General features: G+C 50.3%; 7 protein-coding genes across 7 annotated transcripts; 4 read left to right on the forward strand and 3 right to left on the reverse strand.

Annotated features, from left to right (window-relative positions):
• Nucleotides 1–3426: 3426 nt before the first annotated feature.
• Nucleotides 3427–5386, reverse strand: BROUX77_008094 (uncharacterized protein; the record flags this gene model as incomplete). The annotated part of the gene is made up of 3 exons (XM_073753260.1): nt 3427–3444; nt 3510–3542; nt 3788–5386. 3 exons carry the CDS (start codon nt 5384–5386, stop codon nt 3427–3429), a joined length of 1650 nt encoding a protein of 549 aa, XP_073602387.1.
• Nucleotides 5387–5745: 359 nt separating this feature from the next.
• Nucleotides 5746–6672, reverse strand: BROUX77_008095 (uncharacterized protein; the record flags this gene model as incomplete). Its single annotated transcript, XM_073753261.1, has 3 exons — nt 5746–6240; nt 6304–6562; nt 6635–6672. 3 exons carry the CDS (start codon nt 6670–6672, stop codon nt 5746–5748), a joined length of 792 nt encoding a protein of 263 aa, XP_073602388.1.
• Nucleotides 6673–7782: 1110 nt separating this feature from the next.
• Nucleotides 7783–12019, forward strand: BROUX77_008096 (uncharacterized protein; the record flags this gene model as incomplete). The annotated part of the gene is made up of 5 exons (XM_073753264.1): nt 7783–7910; nt 8018–8147; nt 8235–8925; nt 9319–9935; nt 10007–12019. 5 exons carry the CDS (start codon nt 7783–7785, stop codon nt 12017–12019), a joined length of 3579 nt encoding a protein of 1192 aa, XP_073602389.1.
• A 1045-nt stretch (nt 12020–13064) lies between these two features.
• BROUX77_008097 (uncharacterized protein) lies at nt 13065–13884 on the forward strand (the record flags this gene model as incomplete). Its single annotated transcript, XM_073753265.1, has 3 exons — nt 13065–13207; nt 13285–13581; nt 13650–13884. 3 exons carry the CDS (start codon nt 13065–13067, stop codon nt 13882–13884), a joined length of 675 nt encoding a protein of 224 aa, XP_073602390.1.
• Nucleotides 13885–14488: 604 nt separating this feature from the next.
• On the reverse strand, nt 14489–19059 carry BROUX77_008098 (uncharacterized protein; the record flags this gene model as incomplete). The annotated part of the gene is made up of 4 exons (XM_073753266.1): nt 14489–18435; nt 18494–18803; nt 18881–18974; nt 19055–19059. The coding sequence occupies 4 exons, from the start codon at nt 19057–19059 to the stop codon at nt 14489–14491; spliced, it is 4356 nt and encodes a 1451-aa protein (XP_073602391.1).
• Nucleotides 19060–19771: 712 nt separating this feature from the next.
• BROUX77_008099 (uncharacterized protein) lies at nt 19772–21383 on the forward strand (the record flags this gene model as incomplete). The annotated part of the gene is made up of 6 exons (XM_073753267.1): nt 19772–19805; nt 19863–19919; nt 19984–20035; nt 20092–20601; nt 20663–21148; nt 21212–21383. The coding sequence occupies 6 exons, from the start codon at nt 19772–19774 to the stop codon at nt 21381–21383; spliced, it is 1311 nt and encodes a 436-aa protein (XP_073602392.1).
• A 508-nt stretch (nt 21384–21891) lies between these two features.
• BROUX77_008100 (uncharacterized protein) lies at nt 21892–23829 on the forward strand (the record flags this gene model as incomplete). Its single annotated transcript, XM_073753268.1, has 1 exon — nt 21892–23829. One exon carries the CDS (start codon nt 21892–21894, stop codon nt 23827–23829), a length of 1938 nt encoding a protein of 645 aa, XP_073602393.1.
• Nucleotides 23830–24497: the final 668 nt, after the last annotated feature.

The raw sequence follows: 24497 nt of genomic DNA on the forward strand, positions 1-24497 counted from the left end.
CCTGGAATCCGGGAACTTTATTGCGCAAGTGAACAAAGCTTCTCGATGCACAGACGCGGGGCGTGTTTCTACTTTCCGCTGTACCTGAGCCACTGCGACTCTGTCCCAACTGCTCCCTCCCTCCTGGTCCCTTTCGTCTCTTGCCCCATCCCCATCTGCAGCCTTCTTGTTCTATATCTGCCGCTGTCCTAAGATAGGGGCAACACAGGGTTCATCCATGACTTCATCCACCAAGCAGGCTGTGAAAAGCCCGTCAGAAGCACAGGAACCCAAGTAAAACAAGAGAGTGCGTGTTAAGAGTGCGTGTCATGCGACATTACACTGCAACTATGTCCAGAAAGTAGTACGCAATTGTGTACTCTATTGCCCTTGCAATGTAACTCTAGAGTCTTTGCGGCTTGCGGTCCTGGTATGTGCGACCCTAACCCTAGCGCGCACACTATCAACGACACCAGCATGCCCGCTTTTTTTCCGCTTGATAACAAGTCTGTTCTTGACCACGTATTTACTCGACACCGTGCTTCTATCGCCATCGTTTTCTTCTTTTACTACCCCCTTTCTTAGTACGTAAAAGCCTCTATGCCCGTGCTCAAGTCGAAACAACCAAACCAGCGGTTCTCTCCCTTTGTTGCGTAGTCGTCCGATTTGCAAGCACGCGTCAACCACAACTACAGAACAGGAAGTCGAAGACGGAAGAGGCAAACTTGATTGAGAGACAACCGGTTGTCCGCATATAAGAATAGGAGGATAAATGCTAAAAGTAGGAGGAGAGACGTGAATAAGAATAAAAGCGGTATTCCCACGACTCAGATGCCATGTGTGAGCCGGTCACAAAGATAGCATCTGTGGCCCCCAAGCGCGTTTTTTTTGTATGAGTGGGAGACCGTGTTTACGGTGGCCATGGAAAGACGGCTCGGCACCGGATGCCAGAGCCGGGGCGGCAATACCCCACGGTAGGAGTACTGACTAGGGTTGATGCGGGCAGATTTGCTCTCTTTTGAGATAGGAAGAGCAAAGATGGGGAGAAAAGAAAGACACCGGCTCGGAAAAAAAGAAGGTGAGGCGTTCAGGAACAGCGTAGCTTCGGCAGTCGTTACACACACGGAGTTCTATGTTTAGCATTGCACACATCCACGATTTTCTTTGCACAATTGCAATATTTCCATTATCTCATGACCTCTTGCTTCTGAGATAAAACACTCATTCATATTCCCGAGAAAAAAAAAGGCCCAAGAGAAAACATGTTAGAAGTTTGTGATTGTTAGGCTTGGGTCTGTTAGTAGTACAAGTACCGTGTTAGTACAGTGCACACACTGTACACACGCCGTTATCGTTGAGAAAGGCGTACCATTGACGTGGAACTCTTATCGATCATAAGTCTCTAGTTTTACTTTCTACACATCCTCTCACTCCATTAACACCCGAGCTTGATCACAGCTAAATCTCAGGCGTGATGCAACCTCCAAAGGAAAACAGGAACACAAAGAACAAGTCTACAAGACTAGTTTCAGCACAAAGGGAACACTGGAGGATGGCTAACAAGGGGTTTCTGTCGTATGCTTGCACACCTCATTTCTAACCTCTTGTTTGCAAAGCCCAGTGGCAAATAATGAAAGAGGACGTAAGGGTGGAACTGGGAGTCATAACAGACTGCGTCACGGAGGGCCGGTGTCACGGGGGCTAGTGACTGAAGGCAACGCACTGAACATAGAGGGGTACGTATAAGATTACAGCGGCTAAGTTGAACAAGGGAGGAGAGGTAAAAAGAAGTAGGAGTGTGACTCTCCGTATCTGCTCCGTCCGACTTTCCCCATCTGGAAAATTTCTTCCTTCTTCGGGCCGGCTTCTACCAATCTCTCACAAACCCTTACAACTTTCATCTCCCTTTCCGGCTCCCGGAACGGACATCTAACGCGGACAATCCACTTCTGCGACAAAAGAAAAAAAAAACCCACAAAGCAGACAAACATCTAATTCTTTTGCTTTCTTCTGTATCTGTCTCTGGCCTGCCCTCTTTTCTTCGGCCCACCCCTTTCGAGACGGGATCCCGCAGCCCCGTCTCTTCACCGCCCTACCACCAGCACCTGCCCACCCATTCCTTCAGATGCTGCTGTAGTCTTCCTCTTTGCCGCACGTGGTTCTTCATCAAGCTCTTTCGGCTTCTCTTCTTTCTTCTCTTGTTTGCCTGGCTCCCCCGCTTCATGCTATGTCAATCTGCAGGAGATGGGGTCACAGTGAAACAATTCCTAAATCAATCTAGCAGTTAGCAATTGAAAGAAAAAAAACAAAGCAGAGACAAAAAAAGGCGAAGAACGAGTCAGCCTTAACGGCCTTTTGCATCATAAACGAGACCATACTATCAATATAGTGAAAATGTCACAAAATAGGCAGTATTCTCGGTGGTGCCGGTGTGACTCCGTTTGATACAGGGCTCCAAGACCAAGTGGATGCCTCTTTTCCAGCAGATGGTGACTTTTTTAGTCATCCCTCTTCTGCTGTGCTTTCATGCACACCTACGTAGCTACTCTTGACTGGTAGAAGAGGAGACACAAATGAGTTGCGGTAACCTGTTTATCGGTGTAGCCTGTTGGGGGTGGTTTTGGTGACGCTAACCCTGGCCTGACCCTAGTGAGAAATGAGGCTTACACAAAACATCACCATTGGCATTAGTGGTAAAAGACGTGAAGTTGTGTTGAAATTGACTATGATTATTGGCAAATAATGACATAAAATGGATCATATGAATGTGGGTGTAGGCTGTAAGGACCAATAGACAAGGAGCACGGATTGGTTAACAGGAGCGGACAAGAGCCAGGGAGAAAGAGTAGAGAAAAGGACATAGGACTTGATCACAAGTGGCATGTAGTAGTATAGATTGCGGGGAATACTTAATCAACCTGTTATTTATGTGATGGGTTGAAGCTGTAGCCTGCGATTGGCTTAGCTGCATTTTGAGATTACCCAAAAATTGCCCAACTGTCGAGATTCTTCTACTATCACGGCAGGGTTTGAGCAACTCTACTCTCCACTGGAATCAATCCATTTGATTGCGCTGCCCTGCTTATGTTCCTGCTTCATCGCAATACTATGTCTAGAACTATCCTCCATTCCTTCCACCTCTCTATGGCCCATTGTCATAATCACAAGACGGGCGGGACATACCGGCTCTTCTCGCCTTAGACGTTGGACCTTTTGGTCAGGTCATCTGCAATGGGGCAGTTCGTGTCTAATTCGTTGACAGTGTACAAGTGTGCTATCAATAATCTCTTTCACGCTTTAAATCGAATGTTCCATTTCGGTATTTCCCCGCTCTCGGCAATGCCTAATAATTTATCCAACAGCCGAGTATGCAGATTGTAGCCCGACAACTACTTTGCACAACAGGCCTAGGGGTTGACAGTATGATGCGGTTGTAAAAAAGGCAGCTCACTTGCGGTAGAAAATCTGGATAGAGACTATTAGTATTGAGCCTGATTAAAGCTGGATATGACAGATATGTATGTACTTACACGTTTGAACTGGAAGTGTAACTGAAGGATGCCCTAAGAAGCAAAGAAAGACGGTCAGCACTTGTCTGGGAAAAGGAATGAATAGCCAAAAGTATCACCGAGAGTTCCTTGCGTTGTGATTGGCAACCCCTCTGGAAAGATATGAAAAGAAAAAAGGCAGTCAAAAGCCTGACGGGAAAACAAATGTGTTGTAGCAAGTAGAGAATACCAAAGCACACACTGGGCAGGAGGCGTATGATGTAGGGAAATGCCTTCATTGAGGACGACTGTAAACTTACATTGTCAAAACTGCTCTTGAAACCGCGTTCTCTTTTTGAGCTGTAGTCCCATTCACGGTCTACGATACGGAAGGCAATATCCTCATATGGAGGCCCAGCTACGAACCGGATGAGACAAGTGTCGTTCTCGCCCGGCATGGTCGATGTTGACGACTCACCCCGGCGGCGTCCATTCTCACGGATGATCTTGAATGTTGGTGCTTTAGTCTTGTCAATAAGGTCGGGGTAGAAGATGTTGAACTTGTAGCCCTGCACGACTTTGGGTGGCGGGTTATCGTGGTCATAGTGAGTCTGGTTGTATTTGTTCCACTCGTATCCCATCTGGACGCGGTTGAAGTAGCGGGGCTTGCGTGGGCGGTACTTTTTGGCCCATATAGGCGGCACATCACCTCCAACATTTGTAGGCACCGCCTCTTCGGTGCTGAAGATCTCTTCGTCGTCGCGAATGCCGCGTGCTACTTCTCGGTCGTAAAGTGCTTTAGTAGCAGATGAAAAGTCCTCGGGGCCTGTGTGGGCAAAGCGCGCGGTGCCTGGGGGTGGAGCAGAAGCAGCACCGTCCGCGGAAGAGAGAGTTGGAGTTAATGAGACATCGCTTTGGGGTAGAGGTGCGCGTTCAGCTGGTTTGCCTGAAGATGCGACCGGAGCAAGAGTCGCTGTGACATCAAACCCGGCCTCCAGAGCTTTGGCCTTTTCAGGGTCTCGCTCTTTCAAAGCCTTTGCTCTCGCTTCTCTCATGGCGGTGATTATACGATCCAACTTTGCCCTGGCCTTCCATACAAGCAGACTCTTCAGTAGCTGCTCCCAGTAATCCACGTCGATGTCACCATCACCATCGAGCTTTGCGCGGATTTGTTTCTCAAGAGCTTCAAGCTGGTCGTGTGTCTTGGGACTGAGAATCTTGTCAATATCCGCTTTCACCGACTCCACCACACGACCGTCGGTGCCGCTACTTGATAGCCTGTCAGCACACAGTTCGTACAAGGCTATCCAGTACTCTCTGCTCATGTCATTTGTCTCGAGTGTACGATACGACGAGATCTCCTCCTTCAGTTCGCGAAGCTGCGCAGTGCTCGCAGCTGCCAGCACAGCCTGTGCTTCGGGCACATCGATATCAACATCGCCCTCGTCAAAGTCGAAGTCATCGCGCGCTGGCTCAATGTAACGTAGCGGGAAAGCCAGGTTGTCAATGGGCGTAGCCCGGTCCTCTCGTACGCGGATATCTGCCTTTTTCTTGGCCTGCTGCAGCACGAACTTGTCTTCATCGGCAACGTACTGTTGTGACTGCTCGTCTTGTGTCAAATAGCGGGCTGAGGTGCCGCTTCGTGAGTGTTGTGGAGTGGCGTTTCGCGACGAGGATGATGAGGACGGCTTTGAAATCCGATTGCTGCGGTCGTGTCGTGGGGCAGTAAAGTCGCGATCACGGCGGTCGCGGCCATATCGGTCTTGATTATCGTATCGGTGGTTGTCTCGGCGATCGTCGCGGCTGCGTTGGTTGTTCTCGCGGTTGTGTCGCCGATCGGAGCCGCGATCTTCATCACCATCGTCACGGCCCCGGCCCGCATTTTGGCCGTTGATCATGGCCTCTCTTTGAGGGTTCATGGTTTCTATGCTTTAGATGACGCAAATGTTAGGATAGCTGAAAACCAACATGAAAATAGTTGAAGACAAGAGATGCAAATTGCTGAAGGGTCCTCGACAAAGCGACAAATGCGACAAGGCTTAATCTGGACATTGATCTTTTTTCTAGCCTTGTAGGAGGTTCTCCACATTTATCAGTTGTTAAAAGTCAGGACCTCGCTTTTTTCGTCACACAAGTCAGATTCAAGTACAAGTACAAGTACAAGATGGTTACACACATCCGTCATGTCCTGATGTGTAGCAACTATTAGTTTACGATAGGAACCAAACAACTACCCTGTGAGTGCACTCAATCAAACAAACTCGCCAATTCTGCTCATTCAAAGCTTGCTTGGCATCCTGGAACCACCATCCAGTCTGATCACCTCTCCGTTCAACATGACATTCTCTAGAATGTGCCTCACCAAAGCCGCTAGCTCCACTGGGGCACCCGGTCTTAGAGGAAACTCCATGCATTTCTCCACGCTCATCTTCACGCGCTTAGTCATACCCTCTGTCATTGCAGTGGTAAACATGCCAGGCGCAATAGAAACCACGCGGATGCCCCGGTCCGAAAGGTCTCTAGCCATGGGAAGTGTCATGGCTGCTACGCCGCCCTTGCTTGCAGCGTAAGCCACCTGTCCGCGCTGCCCTTCATAGGCTGCTACCGAAGCAATCATGACAATGACGCCGCGCTCACCATCGGCGCCGGTTGGTGTGACAGATGATAGGGCAGGGAGAAATTGCCGAACTGTGTCTATGGTTCCCAGGAGGTTGACAGCGATGACGACCTCTGGGTTACTCATATCGAGAGGCTCGCCATGGCGATCGATCATCTAGATACAGGGAGTTAGCCGTGGAACAACGTGTTTCCGGGACCATTGACTTGTTATACTGACCAGCCCAGGGAAGCCCACACCAGCTGCCGGAACCACTCCACCCAATGGCTTGCCCGTCTTGGCGATCCAGTCCATTGTGCCTTTGACAGCCTCTGCAATAGACTTCGTCTCACGCACATTGCAATGGAAGAAGTGTGTCTTATCATCCCCAACTTTCTTTACAAGCTCTTGGCCGAGCTCCTCATTGAAATCCAAAATGGCAACATTGGCACCATGTGCAATGAGTTCATGTACACAAGCACGGCCCAAGCCCGAGGCACTGTAGAATGGTTTAGCTGAGTTGGCGTTTTGTTGCGGATGGATGACAACATGTGGCTGAAGGAAGACTTACCCGCCGGTGATTGCAAAGGTACGGCCACTGATCTTCATGGTGTTTGACAATTGATATATGGTTTAAGAGCTTTCCGTTGAGATTATATTAGAGAAGAAATTCAAAGACCGGAGAGTTAGATTTTCTAGTCTATGCCATTGTTTTAGATCTTGTATTTGGAGACTCCGTATGGCATAGATTTGGAGTGCTTTTGCAGCCGAGGCACAACACCAAGACAATGCACCGAGGGTTAGTGAACTAACAATTTGGGAAATTAGGGTATGGCGTGAAGGACCTCTGGCGATGCATGCATGCAAAGAAGAACATGTGCCCATACTGACATAGGCGAACTCCGACCCAGAATGCACAATGCAGATGCCAGACCGCAAGTCTTACGTTCTGGGTAGCGCTTGAAATCTGCTGCATCTACTGCTCCCACTGCAACTATGTAGTTACATGAATTTAAGCTTCAATGTGAGAGTTTCCTGGGCCCAAGCGCCAGAACAATGACGACATGAAGCTTCATGGGAGCGTCCTGGCACCTGGGACGACAGCTGGCAGCCAGGCCTTGGCGGCTGGAGAAGCTCTGTGGGCGGCTGGCTACCCCGCTTTACCGTCTACGATACAAACACAGGCAGATAGATGGAGAGAACTATTCAAGTGTATCACACTCAATCGCCAAAGCAACACTCCACAACCACAACAAACGTCACCTTGACAAGTCCTCATAGCCGCCAAATTCACGGCATTCTTGGCCGTCTCGTTTGTCGCTAGCTTTGCCGACGGCTGCCGCATAACAAGAGCTTGGATCGAGCGCCAATCCGCAGTGCTCTATTACTGTTTTTGTTCTCTACGGCGAATCCAATTTGGCGCCGCGCTGAGCCTCCTTGCCTCTGATCCCTCCTTTGTTGATGTTTATTCGCTCTTTTCTAGCGCTTGGATTTATCATCTTTTATCGCCGTCTTTTTTTCTCGGATTGTTCCAGTCTTCATCTCGTCTTTGTTTTTTGCCGGACCCCTCTTTGCGCTTCCGATTTACAAGCACGAGTACAATCGCACGGGGACTTGGACTCTTTAGAATAAAACAAGACAGCCCCCTCTCAATATTTTTCTCTCGCTCCTTTGTCATCCCATTCGCGGCTTTTCCCTTTTCAGCACACAAAGCACGCCATGACAAGACCGCGGCGCTCCTCCGGCGCAAGCGACGACAGCGTCGGCACTCTTCGCGAACAGGAACTCGGCAGCATGTACGACTACCTGGCCAAGATCATTCTCTTGGGGCCTAGCGGCACCGGCAAGTAAGCGCAATGTCCCCGGCCCCGGGCTCGCTCGAGCCACCACTCGAGGCGCTACATCGCACGCAAAGTAGCCGCAGCACGAGTACTGATACAGCCCGTTTTCGTAGATCCTGCCTCTTGCACCGCTTTGTTAAAAACGAATGGCGCATCTTATCTTCGCAAACAATAGGCGTCGAATTTGCGAGCAAGATCATCAGAGTTGGCTCTGGTGTGCGGCGCAAGCGCATAAAACTTCAGGTGAGTTACTGTCTTCCACTCTGGAATTTGTTGTCACCTTGTCCCTTTACCTTTGCTAACGTCCCATTTCCACTCGTCTCATTACAGCTTTGGGACACAGCCGGCACCGAACGCTTTCGATCTGTCTCGCGCTCCTATTATCGCGGTGCCGCGGGCGCTATTCTCGTGTACGACGTTACATCACACGTCTCATTCAACTCGCTACAGCCTTTTCTGAACGATGCGCGCGCTCTCGCCTCTCCACAACTCAGTATACTACTTGTCGGTAACAAACTCGACCTAGCTACAGAGATACCCGATGGTGGTATACCATCCTCCACTGTTCCCAGTAGCTATGCCTCGACTTCGGCCTCGACCATGCAAGCTGGCGAATACCCTTTGTACTCAACATCTACCATCACATCCTCGGCCTCAGTGTCGGCCACAGCGCAGTCGTCTACGCTGCGCGCTTCAATTGCGCCAGAAGGTCGCGAGGTGTCGACCGCCGCCGCTAACCGCTGGGCTTCACAAGTCGGCGTGCCTGTTGTAATGGAAGCTTCGGCCTTGAGCGGTGACCAGGTCGATGAAGTCTTTGAGCGCTTAGCAAGCATGATTGTAACCAAGATCGAGATTGGCGACATTGACCCTGACGACCCGCTTAGCGGCATTCAGTATGGAGACGGCTATGGCTATACTACAAGCGGCAGAGGCGGTGGCGTAACTAGTGACGGTGCCAGTATCAAGAGTTCATTGAACGGCGTTACTGTAGATGACGGGTCGGCCAGCATGCGTCGAAGACGTAGGAGAACCGGTGGTCTTAGAGAATGGGAGGAGGTATTCACTCTGACCAGTGGCCGCAGAAGAGGAGGGAACTGCTGCTAGGGAGCTGGGAGAGGCGCATACACAAGGTGAGTACTGGTGTTGGGCGGTTTTCTTTTGCGCTTGGAGTTATTTACTTTTTTTGCCCGTATATAGCCAGCCAGCCTTCATTCATTTCATGATTTCTTTGCTGCCTTTCAAGTCAATTCTAGAGCCAATGGCCTCTTTGAGCATGATGTCTGACATTTCATGCTACATTGCCATGTTTTATGTGCTCTGGCTGTCGATCTGTCTGAGCCGCAAACCCTAACAGGTGGCTCCAACTAAATAACCCCGCGTCATGTCGTTCGATGATCGACTTGTGCACTTCTAGCCATCAACGAGACTTTGACTAACTTGCGATCGATGGCCAAAGCTCAAACCCCTCGATGCCTTGCTGCGCAGAGAATCTCTCTCGATTCTAACTGGCACTTCAAACAAGGGCTTTCTGAGAATCCTGATCAGCATGTTACTATTCCCAACTGGCTCCCAGTGGCCCACTTTCCGACTAACATTCATCTTGACCTACTTCACAATGGCCTCATTCCTGAGCCCTTCATAGCTAAGAATGAGGCGCTTGTCCAATGGGTTGGTGAGAAGGCATGGGTGTATCGGACGAATTTCTTTGCGCCCGATGTCAGAGACGCTATTCTCGCCGACAATATTGATAGTAGGGGATACTATGCAGACCTGGTTTTCCATGGTCTCGACACTATGGCTAGGGTGCGACTAAACGGCACCGAGATCCTCTACTCCGACAACATGTTCATTCCACACCGCATAAATGTCGTGCCATATCTGCACCAAAACGAGGCAAATGAACTTGTCATCGAGTTTGAAAGCGCGTTGCTCGAAGGACGCTCGCGAGTCGAGCGTCAGCCACAGCACAAATGGGGCTGCTGGAATGGCGAGACGTCGAGATTGGCAGTGCGCAAGGCGCAGTATCACTGGGTAGGTATCGAGAGAGACAAGACGACTCAGAAGCTTGTGTGACATATAACTGGATGCTAACGCTTTTAAAGGGATGGGACTGGGGTCCTATGCTGATGACATGCGGCCCGTGGCGGCCTGTAGAGCTGCATATTGGCCAAGCTTGCATCGTGGATATCTCGGCCCAAGTCAGTGTTGATTTAGCCTCTGATTTGGCGCAGGTTACCGTCAAAGTAGCTACCGAAGGTACTCCGGAGTGCCTGGCTCGAACCATGGTTCATGTGAGCCTTTCCTTCGGAGAATACGACTGCAAGGTGTGCGTACCACATGGAAGTCCGGCATATTTCATAGTCACAAACCCACAACTGTGGTACCCCGCACGTTATGGTGCCCAGCCACTCTATAATATCACGGCCTCAGTTAGAGACCGTATGCAGGATGTGTTTGACACACAAAACAAGAGTATTGGCTTGCGCAAAGTCGAGTTGGTCGAGGATCGTCTACAAGATCAGCCAGGAACGAGCTTCTTCTTCCGCGTGAACGGAATCCCCATCTTTTGCGGCGGCAGCAATTGGATCCCAGCTGACAGCTTCCTGCCCAGATTGACCCGTGACAAATACTACACATGGATGAAGCTGCTGCGAGATGGGAACCAATGCATGGTGCGTGTTTGGGGCGGTGGTGTGTATGAAGACGAAGAGTTCTATGCCGCTTGTGACGAACTCGGCATCTTGGTTTGGCAAGATTTCATGTTTGCCTGCGGAAACTATCCCACCAACGCCGAGATGCTTGAATCCGTGGAGAAAGAAGCACGCGCAAATGTGGCCCGCCTGCACCACCACCCCAGCATCGTCATATGGGCGGGTAACAACGAAGACTACCAGTACCAGGAAAGCGAGGGCTTAGTGTACAACCCAGCAGACAAAGATCCGCAGTCTTGGCTCAAAACCGACTTCCCGGCCCGTTACATTTACGAGCATCTTCTTGCGCGTGTTTGTGCCGAGCTTATTCCACACACTCCGTATCACTTTGGAAGTCCATGGGGTGTTAAAGGGACCCGTGATCCTACTGTTGGTGACATTCACCAATGGAATGTGTGGCATGGAACCCAGGAGCGCTACCAGGACTTTGACAAGCTTGTTGGCCGTTTTGTATCTGAGTTTGGCATGGAAGCTTTTCCATCCACCAAAACCATTGACAGTTTCCTGTCGCAGGGAAGACATGACCCTGATCGTTTTGCACAGTCTTCGACTCTCGACTTTCACAACAAAGCTGTTGGCCACGAGCGTCGTTTGGCTCTATATCTTGTTGAGAATTTAAGATACTCATTAGATCCTCTCGAGGCCTACGTTTACGCTACACAGCTCATGCAGGCCGAGTGTTTGTCGACCGCTTACAGGCTGTGGAAACGCCAATGGCAGGGCCCGGAGCGGGAGTACTGTGCCGGTGCGCTTGTGTGGCAGATGAATGACTGCTGGCCAGTGACGTCATGGAGCATTTGCGACTGGTACCTACGACCTAAGCTAGCATATTATACCATCAAGCGCGAGCTGGCGGCAGTGAGCATCGGTGCTGTTCGCAAAGAAGCCACCAAAGGGCTTAGTCTTGAGATCTGGGGCACTAACTTTACCCTGCGTTCGCTCAAGGTTGATGTCGAGATCAAAGGATTTGATGTTGAGACAGGCGCAGAGTCTTTTGAGCCCTTGATCGTTAGATCAATTAACTTGTTAGAAAATAGGTCTCAGGACCTCATGGCCTTGGATATCCCAGATCTGCACACCGAAGATGCTGAGCGCACAATAGTTGCCATATATTTGACGCAGGAAAACACAAGAATTGCGCGTCATATAAACTGGCCAGAGCCCTTGAAGTATCTACACCTGAAGGACCCGAAAGACCTACAAGTGACTCTGAGTGCGGATTCCAAGAGCGTCATGTTAAGTGCAGAGTTTCCAGTCAAGGGACTGGCCCTTGAGTGCGAAGAAGATTGGGTTGAGTTCCAAGACAACTGCATTGACTTGGTGCCGGGGGAAGAGGTTATGGTTGAAGTGAGTGGCGCAACGACATCCACCATCATCACCACAAGATATCTAGGCATGAAGTGAGACAGGACAAGCACAGTGAACAAGGTATAGCTAGTTGTAAGATATTGGATAGTAGAGAATGGTGATATATTACATAACTAGGCATCATTTAAACATAGAAGTAGTGCAGCACATAATGTCGGAGCTCCTGGAGCCTCGCCGGTGTAGAAAGGAAAAAAAGACCGGCATGGACTATGATGGCCCAGCGCCCCGGAGGGCGCGGGTTTTATTCTTGCAGCTTGGTGATCAGAAGCCCTCCCCAGACTGCAAGGCAAAACGCCAGGACAGGCTGCGAAGTCCGAAGAACCCATGGAGCGAGTAGCAGAGCCGGGTGACCAGAGAAAATCATCGCTGCCAAGAAGCGCAAAGGCTTGCTTGGATTGCATGTGTGTGTTTTTTTGTTTTTAGTTGTACCTACTGAGCCGTGTCGAAGAAAAGCTTTGGCGCTCGTTTGCGAAAACAGTAGTTTGAGCCTAAATTGAAGCTCAAGAGTAAGATGGCTGGTTCGTAGACATATTGTAGTTGTCGCATTGCCATCAGTTTCTGACGCGATGGATAGTGAAGAGAAAGAAGAAACATGCACTGCACCCAAATTTTCGGCGTCTTCTTAAACGACAGTATAGTGGGGAGCGCGATTAGTCATCAGTCATGGACCGAGCTCTGAGCACGGCAACCGGGCACTACGATTGCTACAACCGTGACGACTTCAGATTACTATTCCCAGAGTATCAAAAAAGGCCAATTCAGCCATACCTTGGGAGACTTTACAGACCATATACCTGTGATTCAGAAAAACCATAAACACTGACACTTCCTCACCCGTATCTACAATATTCAATATTTAGCCGAGGTTCTACCGACTGCCACATATTGTATCACCAATACTTAATCCAACTTCGCCTGTGCGCTGGCCTTTCGGCTTCCAAGCTTTGCGGCAAGCTCTCCTTGCAGCGTTCCAATATACCCACCAAGGACGCTGCTTCCTTGTTCTTGTCTCCTTTCCTTCTTTCTTGATCCCATTCTCCACCGCTTGCGCCACGGTTTACGGCCAGCCACCAAAGCCGCAATGTATAACGTCGTCACGCGCTTCCAAAACGCCTTTGGCTTCTTCACCACCGTCCTCTTCACGGTCGCCGCGCTCATTGCGGTAACTGACCTCCTCGTTGAGCGAGGTCCGACTGCGGAGATCGTCCCTAAACAAACGAATGTGTAGGTGCTTTGCCTTGGCCTGAGCCGCCGGTTTATAACACAAATTGCTGACATCATGTACCGTCTTCGTCATGTAGCATCCGTGGCCGCGCACACTACCACTCCACCAAGAAGACCGACCTGGCTTCAATCCGGTTCTCACTCGACGCAGACCTCTCGTCACTCTTTACCTGGAACACAAAGCAGGTCTTTGTGTATGTCACGGCCGAATGGGACAACATTGCTACCAAGAACACGCCTGGGGGCCACAACTCCGCCGTCATCTGGGACCAGATCATCACCACCCCTAGCTCAGACTTCTTAGCCAACTTTGGTCCTGCGACCATGAAGAAGCTGCGCCGTAGCGCGGCGGGCAAGACTATTGACCCTAGCCGGTAAGCATTGCTGCTGTAGCTCCTGCGAGCCGAAGACCGCGAGACTAACAACTCTTGTATCACCGTAGCGGAAAGTTGCACCTTGAAAACCAGCGCCCCAAGTACCAGATCACTCACCCCTCGGGCACCCTGGCCAAAACCTCAGACGTGCGCCTCAAGGTGCACTACAACGTGCAGCCGTGGGTCGGCCTGCTGACTTGGGACATGTACCGCAGCATCCTCATGTGGAAGCGCATCGATAACGGCGAGAGTAAGTCATTCGACCTGCCTGCCATCAAGGCGAAGACTAGCCAAAAGTCATAAACCACGCTGTTTTTTTTGTGCTTGTTTTTTTTCTGTAGTGACTAGTTAGGGATGAATACTAGGCTTTGTTCGTCGGGTAGGAGAATAGGACTGGGTTTTGGTTTTGGAACCTCATGGTAGGATGAAGTACAGCATTGAAATGATCGCTTAGATTTTATTGCTTCTACCGCAAGCTCCGCTCATTGTTTCGTGATTAATAGCAGTATCACTGGTCCCAATGTACAACGTCATACACATAACCATTCAGTATACACCTGTGAATGCGGACACTCCCACATCCACAAGAACTTTACGAAGCCAATCCAAAGCATCAAACCGATCTTATTCATGACGCTGCTCAACTCATGCAAATGCTGGTCTATATAAGTACAAGCGCCGATATTGTATCATGTGTCATAAAGCCTCATCTTTGTTACTTCATCCAAAACATAAACCACGTATAAACAAGCCAGCGAAAGAACGGAAAGAAATGAACAAAGAAAAAGAAACACCAGCATACACAACATACACAGCGTACACCTGCCTTGCTAATGAGAGAACTCTAGGTATGTACTTAACCAGCGGATCGATAAGTTATTAGCATAACTTAACTGGACGCCGACGCCTAAGTCGCAGTCGAAGAGCTAGGGCCTCCACGTCCACGTCCACCACGGCCTCCGCGGTTACCTCTGCCACCACGGTTTCCACGAGAGAAACCACCACGGCCACCACGCGATGTGTCGTTCATTCCAGGCGGCGGAGGCACAGCATTGTATGATTGTACAACTGGGATATTGTTATTGAAGCCTCCACGGAAGCCTCCGCGGCCTCGGCCCCGACCGCCGTTGCCGTACCCATTCTGCTGGTCAGGATTGGGGTTCGGGCGGTAGGGGAGGTTAGAATGCATGGCATTGGGGCCGCCACCGCGGCCGCCACGACCGCCTCCGCGACCGTTGTTACCATGGGTATTGATAGCATTTTTCCAACCTCCGCGAAGAGTAGGGGGCGTAGGGGCGTCCCGGTACTGAGAGACACCTGAAGCATCAGAGCCCGAAAGAGAAATAGAAGTGGGGGGACGACGGTTAGCAGCAGCCTTTGAACCAAAGATCAGTTGCTTGTTAGACAGATTCAAAACACTCCAGGAAGCAACTGTCTGACCACGGAAACCAGGGCAGCGGTCGTCGAGGGTCGTGCCACCCATGAAAGCGACATCCCAGACAATATCCAGTAACAAAGCCGTCGCATTGCGGGTGATTCCAACGACGGTACCGCGGTAGTTGATGGGGACTTTGCCTGACGATGCCACAAAAGCGACACGATCACCTAAACTAAACTTCTGGTTGCCAAGCATGACTTCCGCATCAACAGACTTCAGAATAGCGTTTCGAGGTACGTTCTGCATAGTACGAATTCCAGTACCAGCTACTCCAACATTCTTCTTCTGAGACTGGGGCTTAACAGCAGTACTCTCGTCAGCAGCAGAATCAGTGTTGCCATCAGCGTCGATAGTGGGCTTAGCTTCGACAGCATCCTTAGCCTCAGCAACAAACTCTGCTTTAGGCGCAGTAGCAGCTTGGGCTTGGGCATCTGCCTTTGCATGTAGGTCAGCGCCCACATCGGCTAGCACAGAAACGAGGTTTGAATCCAGCTGCTCAGCATCAAGAGGTACACGGTTAAGCTTCTGAACGCCCATAGCCTTGAGCCATGCCACAATTTCTTTGACACGTGCCTGGGCCATTTCCTTATCAGGCCAAAGTTGGTTAGCCGTAACTTCGCTGCTGGTTGCATAACGGCTGATTTGCGCAAAAAAGTCAGGGAATGCAATCATGTACTGCGTGATGAGATCCAAAGCAACATGACTGAACTCCCATCCGGTTCCAGTCTTGCGCGAGTAGCCCAAAACTTTCTGGCGCTTGCTCTCAAACTTGAGGTTCAATCCCAAGTTAACGCGCAATCCGCCAACTGCCTCAATCTGGTATGAAGATGTGATTTTGCTGAGAACGAGGGGGTCAATGCCAAGATTTCTGGCAACAGCATAGGATGGTGTATAACGGTTATGTCTGGTGTGTTCCTCAATAGTTCTATGAGCGAACTCAGTCTCCTTCTCTCTGACTGACAGACGAATGTTGGCCTTGGTACCACTATGTTCGGTGATGACCAGAGGCTGGCCGTAGTTGTACTCGCCCAAGAAAAAGCCCTTTGAGCCAATAGGGAACTCCTCTGAAATGGGAAGAGCGGCCTTTTCGATGAAGCGCTCATCCTCTTCGATAACCTGATCAACAATGGTTTGGGCAGCATATACAGATCGGATGCTAGGATTTTCCGCGTACTCCTTGATCATGGCACCTTGTTCGGTCTTGACCAAACCTCTCAACATTTCAACCTTGACCAGTGTTTCAACAGGTCCGATCTCGAAACCCATGCGCTTCGAGTTCCAATTCTCAATATAAGCTGCCTCGCGGCTCCATTCGCTGATGCGGCGATCATTGTGGTTGTACTGCCTCAATTCGCCATTGGGTCCAAAACTGTAATCGAACAACTCATCTGAAACTTGGACGATTTTGGCTTCCTGCAAAAAGGGATAGCCAACATAACAACGTTTGCCAAGTTTAGCCTTGTTGGCCTCGACCTTTGTAGCATTCTCCGCATCTGTCAGAGTAATAATCATGCTGGGGTTACGGCTATCTGACTGGAAAACATTGACACCGTATCCTTCCACAAGGACACCAGAGCAGGGCAACGAATAGAGAGAGGGGAAGCCAGCAAGAGCATTGGCCTTAGTCTTTGCATCAGGCATCAGACCGGAATGCAACTCAAGACCTTCAATATTGGGAAGGTCGAAAATGTTTTCCACGCAGCGGCAAGAGGGAATATCTGAGAAACGACCAGGCATTGATGATGGGTAAACAAAATCAACCTGGTCAGAGTAGCTGAACTTGAGAGCAACACCGAAAGTGTTGCGTGCTGCTTGTTCAGGAGGAAGGGTAGGGTTGATAGGGCCCATAGCATCAAGTAGACGCTTCTCATCTATAAATGGAATCTTGACAACAGCCTCCCATTCCATTTTCTTGCCGTTCATGTCAAGCTCAAAGTCTCGAGGGTAAAAGTCGATGATGGGCGACTTGGGGTCCGTCATGAGTGGCCAATATACAGTAGGCACAATGGACTTACTGCGGTCAGGCAGGACACCCATCAGTTGCTCGAAGGGACGGAATGGTGCACCTTTCTTGAAGTTAAGATTGGCATTGATGCCCTTGACAATGTCAGACGTCAGGGGGGAGTAGTGGTACTGGTAGAACCACGGCCATGAGGCAATTCCTCGATAGTAGTAGTACAGCACCCACTGTAAGCCCTGGACATAGTTTTCACAAAGAGAAGTAAGCTCCTTCTCGTAATTGTCAGGAGCCCATTCGATAAATTTCTCCAGGTAGTACTTTGTTTTCCAACCTTGGAACTTTTGCTTGTACACCTCCTCAAACGCGACAGCAGAACTTTCCTTGATGGGGTCAATGACCTTGGCAGAGTCATATTGTTTAATCACGCGATACACGGCAACACTCCCCTCCTCATCGTCAGACTTGTCGTCGTCGCTGTCAGGTTGGGGAGGGAATTCCATGATCAGGTCACGGGTTTCCTTATCATTCTCCTTTGTAGACCATGGCATGTGTAACTTGTCAGCCACATCCTGCACAAACTTGCGGTCAACTTCATTTAGGCCATCGCCCAAATTCAGGGGTACCTTAGACCGGGACTGAACGTAGGGCTTGATCTTCTCCTTCCACAACTGACTTTGCACTGTTGTGAGCACAATGGCACTCTGCTTGTTTTTGCGGCGCGCGTTGTTGGACCTGGCGCCGGTCCCAAGCGAATCTTCCATACGTTTAGACTGAAACCAACTTTCGTTGGCAACGTCATCTTCGAAATGGCCCTTTTCATCCTTGGCCAGTTCTTCAACCAGCTTAATGAGACGGGGGATGTTGATGACACCATCTTCGTTAATATAGCCGTCGCAGGTAGGAAGAACCTGTTTGTAAAGACGGAACATGGAAGCCAGAGCGCCCTCGTTGATGTGAAGGCGAGGTAGATTGGGCAAGAAATCGTTTCCGACGAAGAAAGCCATCAAAATGAAGTCATCAATGACACGCTCTAGATCAAAATCGAATGTAAGAGCACCTGGTGCGGCAAGCTCGCGAAACTCCAGCTCAAGGTATTCTCGTACTAAGCAAAGATGCAGCAGAAAGAAATTCTGATGTTCAAGTTCTGAGGACTTGTTTTTTGAGGCACGGCCAAAGGTGACTTCTTCTCTCAGAAGACAGAAATGGGGGTCGTGGCTAAGCAGACCTAACATGATCAAATCGGCATCAAGGCCGTATAGGCAGTGTCGCATATTCGGATTGTAGCCAGGTTGCGCCTTAGCATTGCGAATATACTCCATAATCTTGTGCTCACCCTCGCCAGGAACCTCATGGCCTGATAAAACAACGTCACAGCGCTGCCAGTCGGAGTCTTCGGAGACTTTTTTGTTCACAAAGTACTTGAGTTGATGCGAAAGCTTCTGCATGAATTCGGTTCCTATGGCGAGTTAGCGTCAAGTAAAGTGTTGTGAAGTAGGAGAGGTGTAGTCTCGTACCAGGCGTGATACAATTGCTGTCGAAAGCAGGCTCCTTGGGCATCTCAATGCCTTTGGAAATGGCCTCTTCGTGCGCCTTTTCGGCATCCAACGCTGTGCGGAAACGGCGAGCTCTCTGCTGGTTCATTTTGGCACGGGGAGCGACACCGTCTATAGCCATGAAAAACATTTGCTTAGGCTTGATTTTGCTGAACAAGTGCTCGATGTAGCTGAAGATTCTGAGGAACATTTCCTCTTCAGTCAGGCGAAATGTCGCATCTTCACCGGCGTCTTTGTGCGTGCAGTTATGGATGATTCCGTTCATGTCCAGCTAAATTTTGCGGGGTATTAGCGATGAGGTGCTTTTGCGCGAGGGGCAATCGCAGCAGATTCTAGAGGGCTGCGTACATAGAGACAGTCGAACTCGGGAATTCGATTCTCTGCAATGAGCTGCGAGATCGGGGGATACCGCTCGGATATCCATCTGAAGAACTTGGGGACACTATTATGGGATAAAAAGACGATTAGTAACTGAGGCGCGCAATCATGAAGACTCGAGAGGAGGCAGCGCCGGTGACCTACCCCATGGTGAGATTAAAGCTACTGGGAAGAAACAATAAAATGAAGTGACAAAAAGAGGGGGAATCAAAGAGAACAGGGAAAGTGAGACGGCAGATGTGCCACAAAAAGGCACTATGCTGCAAATGCGATAGCAAAGCCAAGAAGTCAACTTGTGGTTGTGTTGGGGATAGGAGACGAAGTTGCAAGCTGCTAAAGTAGTGGGTGGGTCGTGATGGCAATCAGTCGTATTACGTTGACTCAAGGAGTTACAGGCGGGCGGTGAATCGTGGCAGAACGGCGAGGCTGCGGAAGCTACCAACAACACTAGCAAAAAGAGGCGCATGTGGTCAGAGTAAGACTTGGACTGTACTTTGACGACTACATGTGCGTATTTTACACAAAAATCAATAATTAACGCAAACAAACTGAGCTTCACATCTAGTTCAATAAGACCTTTACTGGAAGTACTTTAACTCTAATCTTAGCTTTTCTCACTGAGACAGAATTGCCCCACCAAGGCTGTCTTCGATATAGACTAGGGTTACTCTAGATGGAGATTAGGGTAAGGCAGCTGCAGCTTAACGCGGTCATCATTTTTCGCGTCGCTTTGTTTAGTCTTGCGATTCAACATAACCATCGCCAATCTGAATCATCGCGAGGCTGAAGAACTGCACTGTTGACATTGCTTCACAGGCTCTCTCTTTTTAATTCACTCCCTAAATCTACCACATTCTCATAATGTCTTCACCGCCTGAAAGCTTGGATGATCAAAGTAGGAGACTCATGAACCACCAGCAGACACATGGAAACAAGCACTAACAAAAAGCAGCCGCCAACCTCTCCATTGAGGAGCGTGAACAGGAAGCCCAGAGAATCATTAATGAAGGTATGTTTCCACCGGGGTGGCTCGTTATATGTGACGATATTGGGCTTGTCTAACTTGTATACAGAATACAAGACATGGAAGAAAAACAGTCCCTTTCTCTACGACATGGTGCTAAGGTAGGCCTTGCGATATATTTACCGTACGCTCTTTTCAAGGCTAACAAAGAATAAAGCACGGCTCTCGAGTGGCCTACGCTGACGGTCGAATGGTTCCCCGACGTTAAAGAAGAAAAGGACAAGCCTTACAACACCCACCGACTACTCATCGGAACTCACACTGCAAACGATGTGCCGAACCAAGTGCAAATCGCCGAAATCCAGATCCCCAAGGTTTCCGTACCGAACGCGGATGAATATGACGAAGAAAAGGGCGAGATTGGGGGCTACGGAAAGCGCACTGGTGGCCCTGGAATGAAGTTCAACGTGGTGCACCGTATCAACCACCCCGGCGAGGTCAACAAGGCGCGCATCAATCCACTCAATCCTGATCAGATAGCAACAATGGCTATCGATAACCGTGTGCTTATCTTCGACCGTTCAAAGCTGTCGGTAGTACCCGGCGCAGGCCTAGAGGCACATATCGAGCTTCACGGCCACGAGGGCGAGGGCTTCGGCTTATGTTGGAGCCCTCATGAGATGGGGAAGCTAGCAACGGGTAGCGAGGACAAGACCATGTGCCTCTGGTAAGACGAATATTCGGGGTTTTCTGATTCAGTGACACTATGATGACTAACGTGCTTTCAGGGATCTCAACGACTACACAACCACCAACTCAATTCTGTCGCCTAAGCGGCGGTACACTCACCACGATAACATTGTAAACGATGTGCAGTTTCACCCGGTAGTGAAAAGCTTTATTGGAAGTGTCTCGGACGATTTGACGCTCAAGATTGTCGATTTGCGCGAAGCATCCAGCTCCAAGGCCGCCCTTGTGGCTAAGGATGGCCACGTCGATGCCATCAACGCTCTGGCCTGGAATCCGCACCAGGAGGTGCTTGTAGCGACAGCCTCGGGTGACAAGACCATTGGCCTATGGGACATTCGCAACGTTAAGCAGAAGGTTCACACATTCACAGGGCATGAAGATGCCGTGACGTCGCTGCAGTGGCATCCTACCGAGGCCGGTATTCTGGGCTCTGGTAGCTACGATCGCCGTATTCTGTTTTGGGACTTATCACGCATCGGGGACGAGCAGATGCCTGAGGATGCCGAGGACGGACCCCCCGAGCTGTAAGTCGCAAAACCCTGATGCAGAGAGAGAAACAATGTGCTAACCGTGTGGGCAATACACAGTCTTTTCATGCACGGTGGCCACACCAACCACCTAGCAGACTTTAGTTGGAACAAGAACGAGCCTTGGTTAGTTGCCAGTGCAGCCGAAGACAACCTGCTGCAGGTTTGGAAGGTTGCTAGCCAACTTGTAACGCGGGACGAGAGCGATATTCCTTTGGAGGACATGGAGTAGAGGCCCCGACCTTCTAGCTTGTTGCCCGTCAAACAAGAGGACCCAAATGAGTGGCCGCAGCTGGAACCTCTGGCAGAGTCCCACGAGTATTTAGCTCGTGTTCATGATGTATAGTGTTGGCATATTGGTCCTATGCCAGAACTAGATATGGACCTGGATAGGGACATAAAAGTGGCTATGGAGATAATCAGCGCCTAGCATAGACCGGACCCATCTTAGAGAAGATGAGGGTGGTTAGTGATAATTTTTAGGGCGCAAAACACAGTCATTCGGCGCATGAGGATATATCCATCATGTTTTTTGTTGTTTTCAATATCAATCCAAATATCAGAACTTATGTATGTGCATACATATGTTTCATGTATTGGTTCTGTCCTGGCGGTTATTTTGGACTTAGCCAGGCAACCAAACTCCCCTTGTGCAAAAGTTGTTTTTGAGAGGTGAAGTCTGGTTCATGAATACTACTCCAAAACAGACCTTGTGATAGCTGTAAATACTTTTCACCACAATGGCTCAGCGCGTCGCAAACCATCGCTGGCACCAGCGAAAACGGGAAGTTTTCTCCCCGCCTCCGGCCGATGATGACCCTAACGACCTACCAACCGGCTTGCCGCACGGCTTCGACGATCTTCCGCCCCGTCTCCGGTCTGACATATTCAAGGCCCAAGCACGCATCGTAGCCGCCCGCCATCTCGGTGTCCACCCGGAATCTCTCCCTCTCGTCCTTGAAGAGCCGCTGCCTGCCATTAGTCGTCTATCCTGCGGGCTGGACATCTTTGAGGCCATGACTCCGTATCCCACGGTTCTCCTCACAGTGCTTTCATATCTGCGGCCAACCGAAATCCTCAGCATTTATTCCATCAGCAAGCCCGTCAAAGATCTCATTGATATGCACTTGACATCCAGCATTTCGTTTCTGCTGCAGCGCATGTCTCCCGATGGCCCGGCGTATTTCCCTTGGCGCTTGTACGGGCGGCTCGTCCAGCCCGATCCATCAGGTCGCACCAACGCCTTTTCCGAGAGCAACCCGGATCCAGACGATCCGCACATGCAACAAGTGCGTTTAGTTCCCACGCTCAAGTGGTTCCACATGGTGGCCGATCGGGAAATGTACATCACGCAGATCATTGGCCTGATGGCGCGCGCTGGCCATCGCTTTCCAAAAGGCATGGCCACCACGCTCAAGAAGCTGTGGCTGTTCAACGACGCAGCAACCAACAAGGTGCGCCGCGGGCTGCTAACTAACCGCCAACTATGGACTGACAATGACCTGTATCATGTGCAAATGTTTCTTGTCAAACTCCCCCTCATGTTCCAAGACCCCGTGTATGGCCCGCACACAGACGCCTTCGCCAAGTTCCTGATGGGCCAACGCGGGTTGTTCGACGTCTGGGCCGTCCTGTTCCGGCTCAAGTATACAACTCTGCAGGGCATCATGGAGGCGCGCGTGCGCTATAACTACACACTGTCCCCGACCCAGCGTCGTCTAGGTGCCGCCAGGGTAAAAGTATGGGGCGTGCCGTACGACGAAGTTGGGCGGCGCCACCTCGAGGGCTGGGGTGAAGGGGCAGTTCATCTAATGCGCATCGACGAGGTGTTGCCATGGGAGAGCGCACGGCGCGGGCTAGCGCTGCACCAACACCTCGAGGCCTTTCTGATCTGGGGCTCATTCTGCTGGCGCACAGGGCGCAACCTGATACCAAGCGCCGCAGAGATGGACCTGGCCACACGTAGCGTCGAGGAAGAGGAGGCCCTGCTCGCCCACGTCAACACTACGTCGCTGCTCACGGCGCACCACACCCGCAAGCTGCAGTGGCACTCGCTCAGCTACGCTGAGCGCGAGGCGATCCGCTTGTACGACCGGCTTGAAGAGGCCGAGGCAGTGCGCGGATCCCGCATCGTGCAGGTCAAGCGAGGAGATCTGACGACGCCATTCACACAGCTCTACTGGACAGACGTCGAGAACTACGACATTGAGTGGCAGATGCAGCGCGGATGGACCAGGCGAGCCATGACTCGGGCTGCAATTGCGCACAAGGCAACGCAGCTTTGGCGGTATGAGCGGCAGCCAACCATCACGGAGCGCATTGAGCTGAATCAGCTGGTATTAAGCCTGGAGTCCGACATCCCAGCCACTGAGGTCATTGATGAGGACGACTACTTGAAGTCTCTGGCTGACATAGAGTACGACGACGAGGACCTGGATTTTGACTGGGACCAACTTATCAACACTTCCCGGACGGGTGTGGGCTACGAGGGCAATGAGGTCTACGCAAACTACGTCGACGAAAACGCCGATAACGATGATGATAACATGCATGTTGAGAGCTACGCCGAACTCTGGCAGCCCGAGGAAGCATTACCGGAATACCTCGAATGGGGCAGTGACTGGGACTCGGACTCGGACATCGACTTGTCGGGTCCAGGAGACATCGAAGGCATGTAGCCATGAAATGGGAAAATAGGTGTGTATGTAGCAACAAGCAAGAAATATGGTTATGGGATAAAGATTAGGCACAAATATAAATCAACCACAGCCATCCCTCCAACTCAGCCAGCCTGCTTGGCTGTTTGTCTGTCCCATTAGCAAGGCTTCTCTCTTGTTCTTTTTGTTTTCCTTTCCCTTGGTCGAGAACGTCTTGAACCAAAGTCTCCCTAACACCCTCAAACTCCTCCCAACCGACCAACCGACCGTGAAGTTCGGAAAACAGACAAGAAAAACATAGTTAGTTACAGAATGCAAACAAAACAAACACAACAACTTTATCACAGAGTTTTCCTTGGCCCTCCCATCAAAATAAAAAACTCCAGCTCCGTCCAGTCCCCCCAATGCCGTGTAACAATTTTTGATCAAACGAACCGAAAGAGAAGAGCGAAGCTCAAGCCAACTCCGATGATACCAGAAAGAAGAAACCATCTGGACCAAGACAAAACAGAGAAAAAAAAAAGACCAAACAGCAAGCATGGAAACGACGAAAAAGCAGAACGATGGAAAGAAAAAGAAAGAAAGACCAAAATGTACCCCCGCCGTCCCAAAAAAAAACAAATGCATAGGCAAAAATTGCACAGAATGGCATGCTTCCCAGAGACGCGCAACTCCAACCACCCTTCCAA

Source organism: Berkeleyomyces rouxiae (assembly GCF_048999995.1).
Source record: "Berkeleyomyces rouxiae strain 22BRR77 chromosome Unknown BrBRR77_ptg000012l, whole genome shotgun sequence".
In the NCBI taxonomy this organism is placed as follows: Eukaryota; Fungi; Ascomycota; class Sordariomycetes; order Microascales; family Ceratocystidaceae; genus Berkeleyomyces; species Berkeleyomyces rouxiae.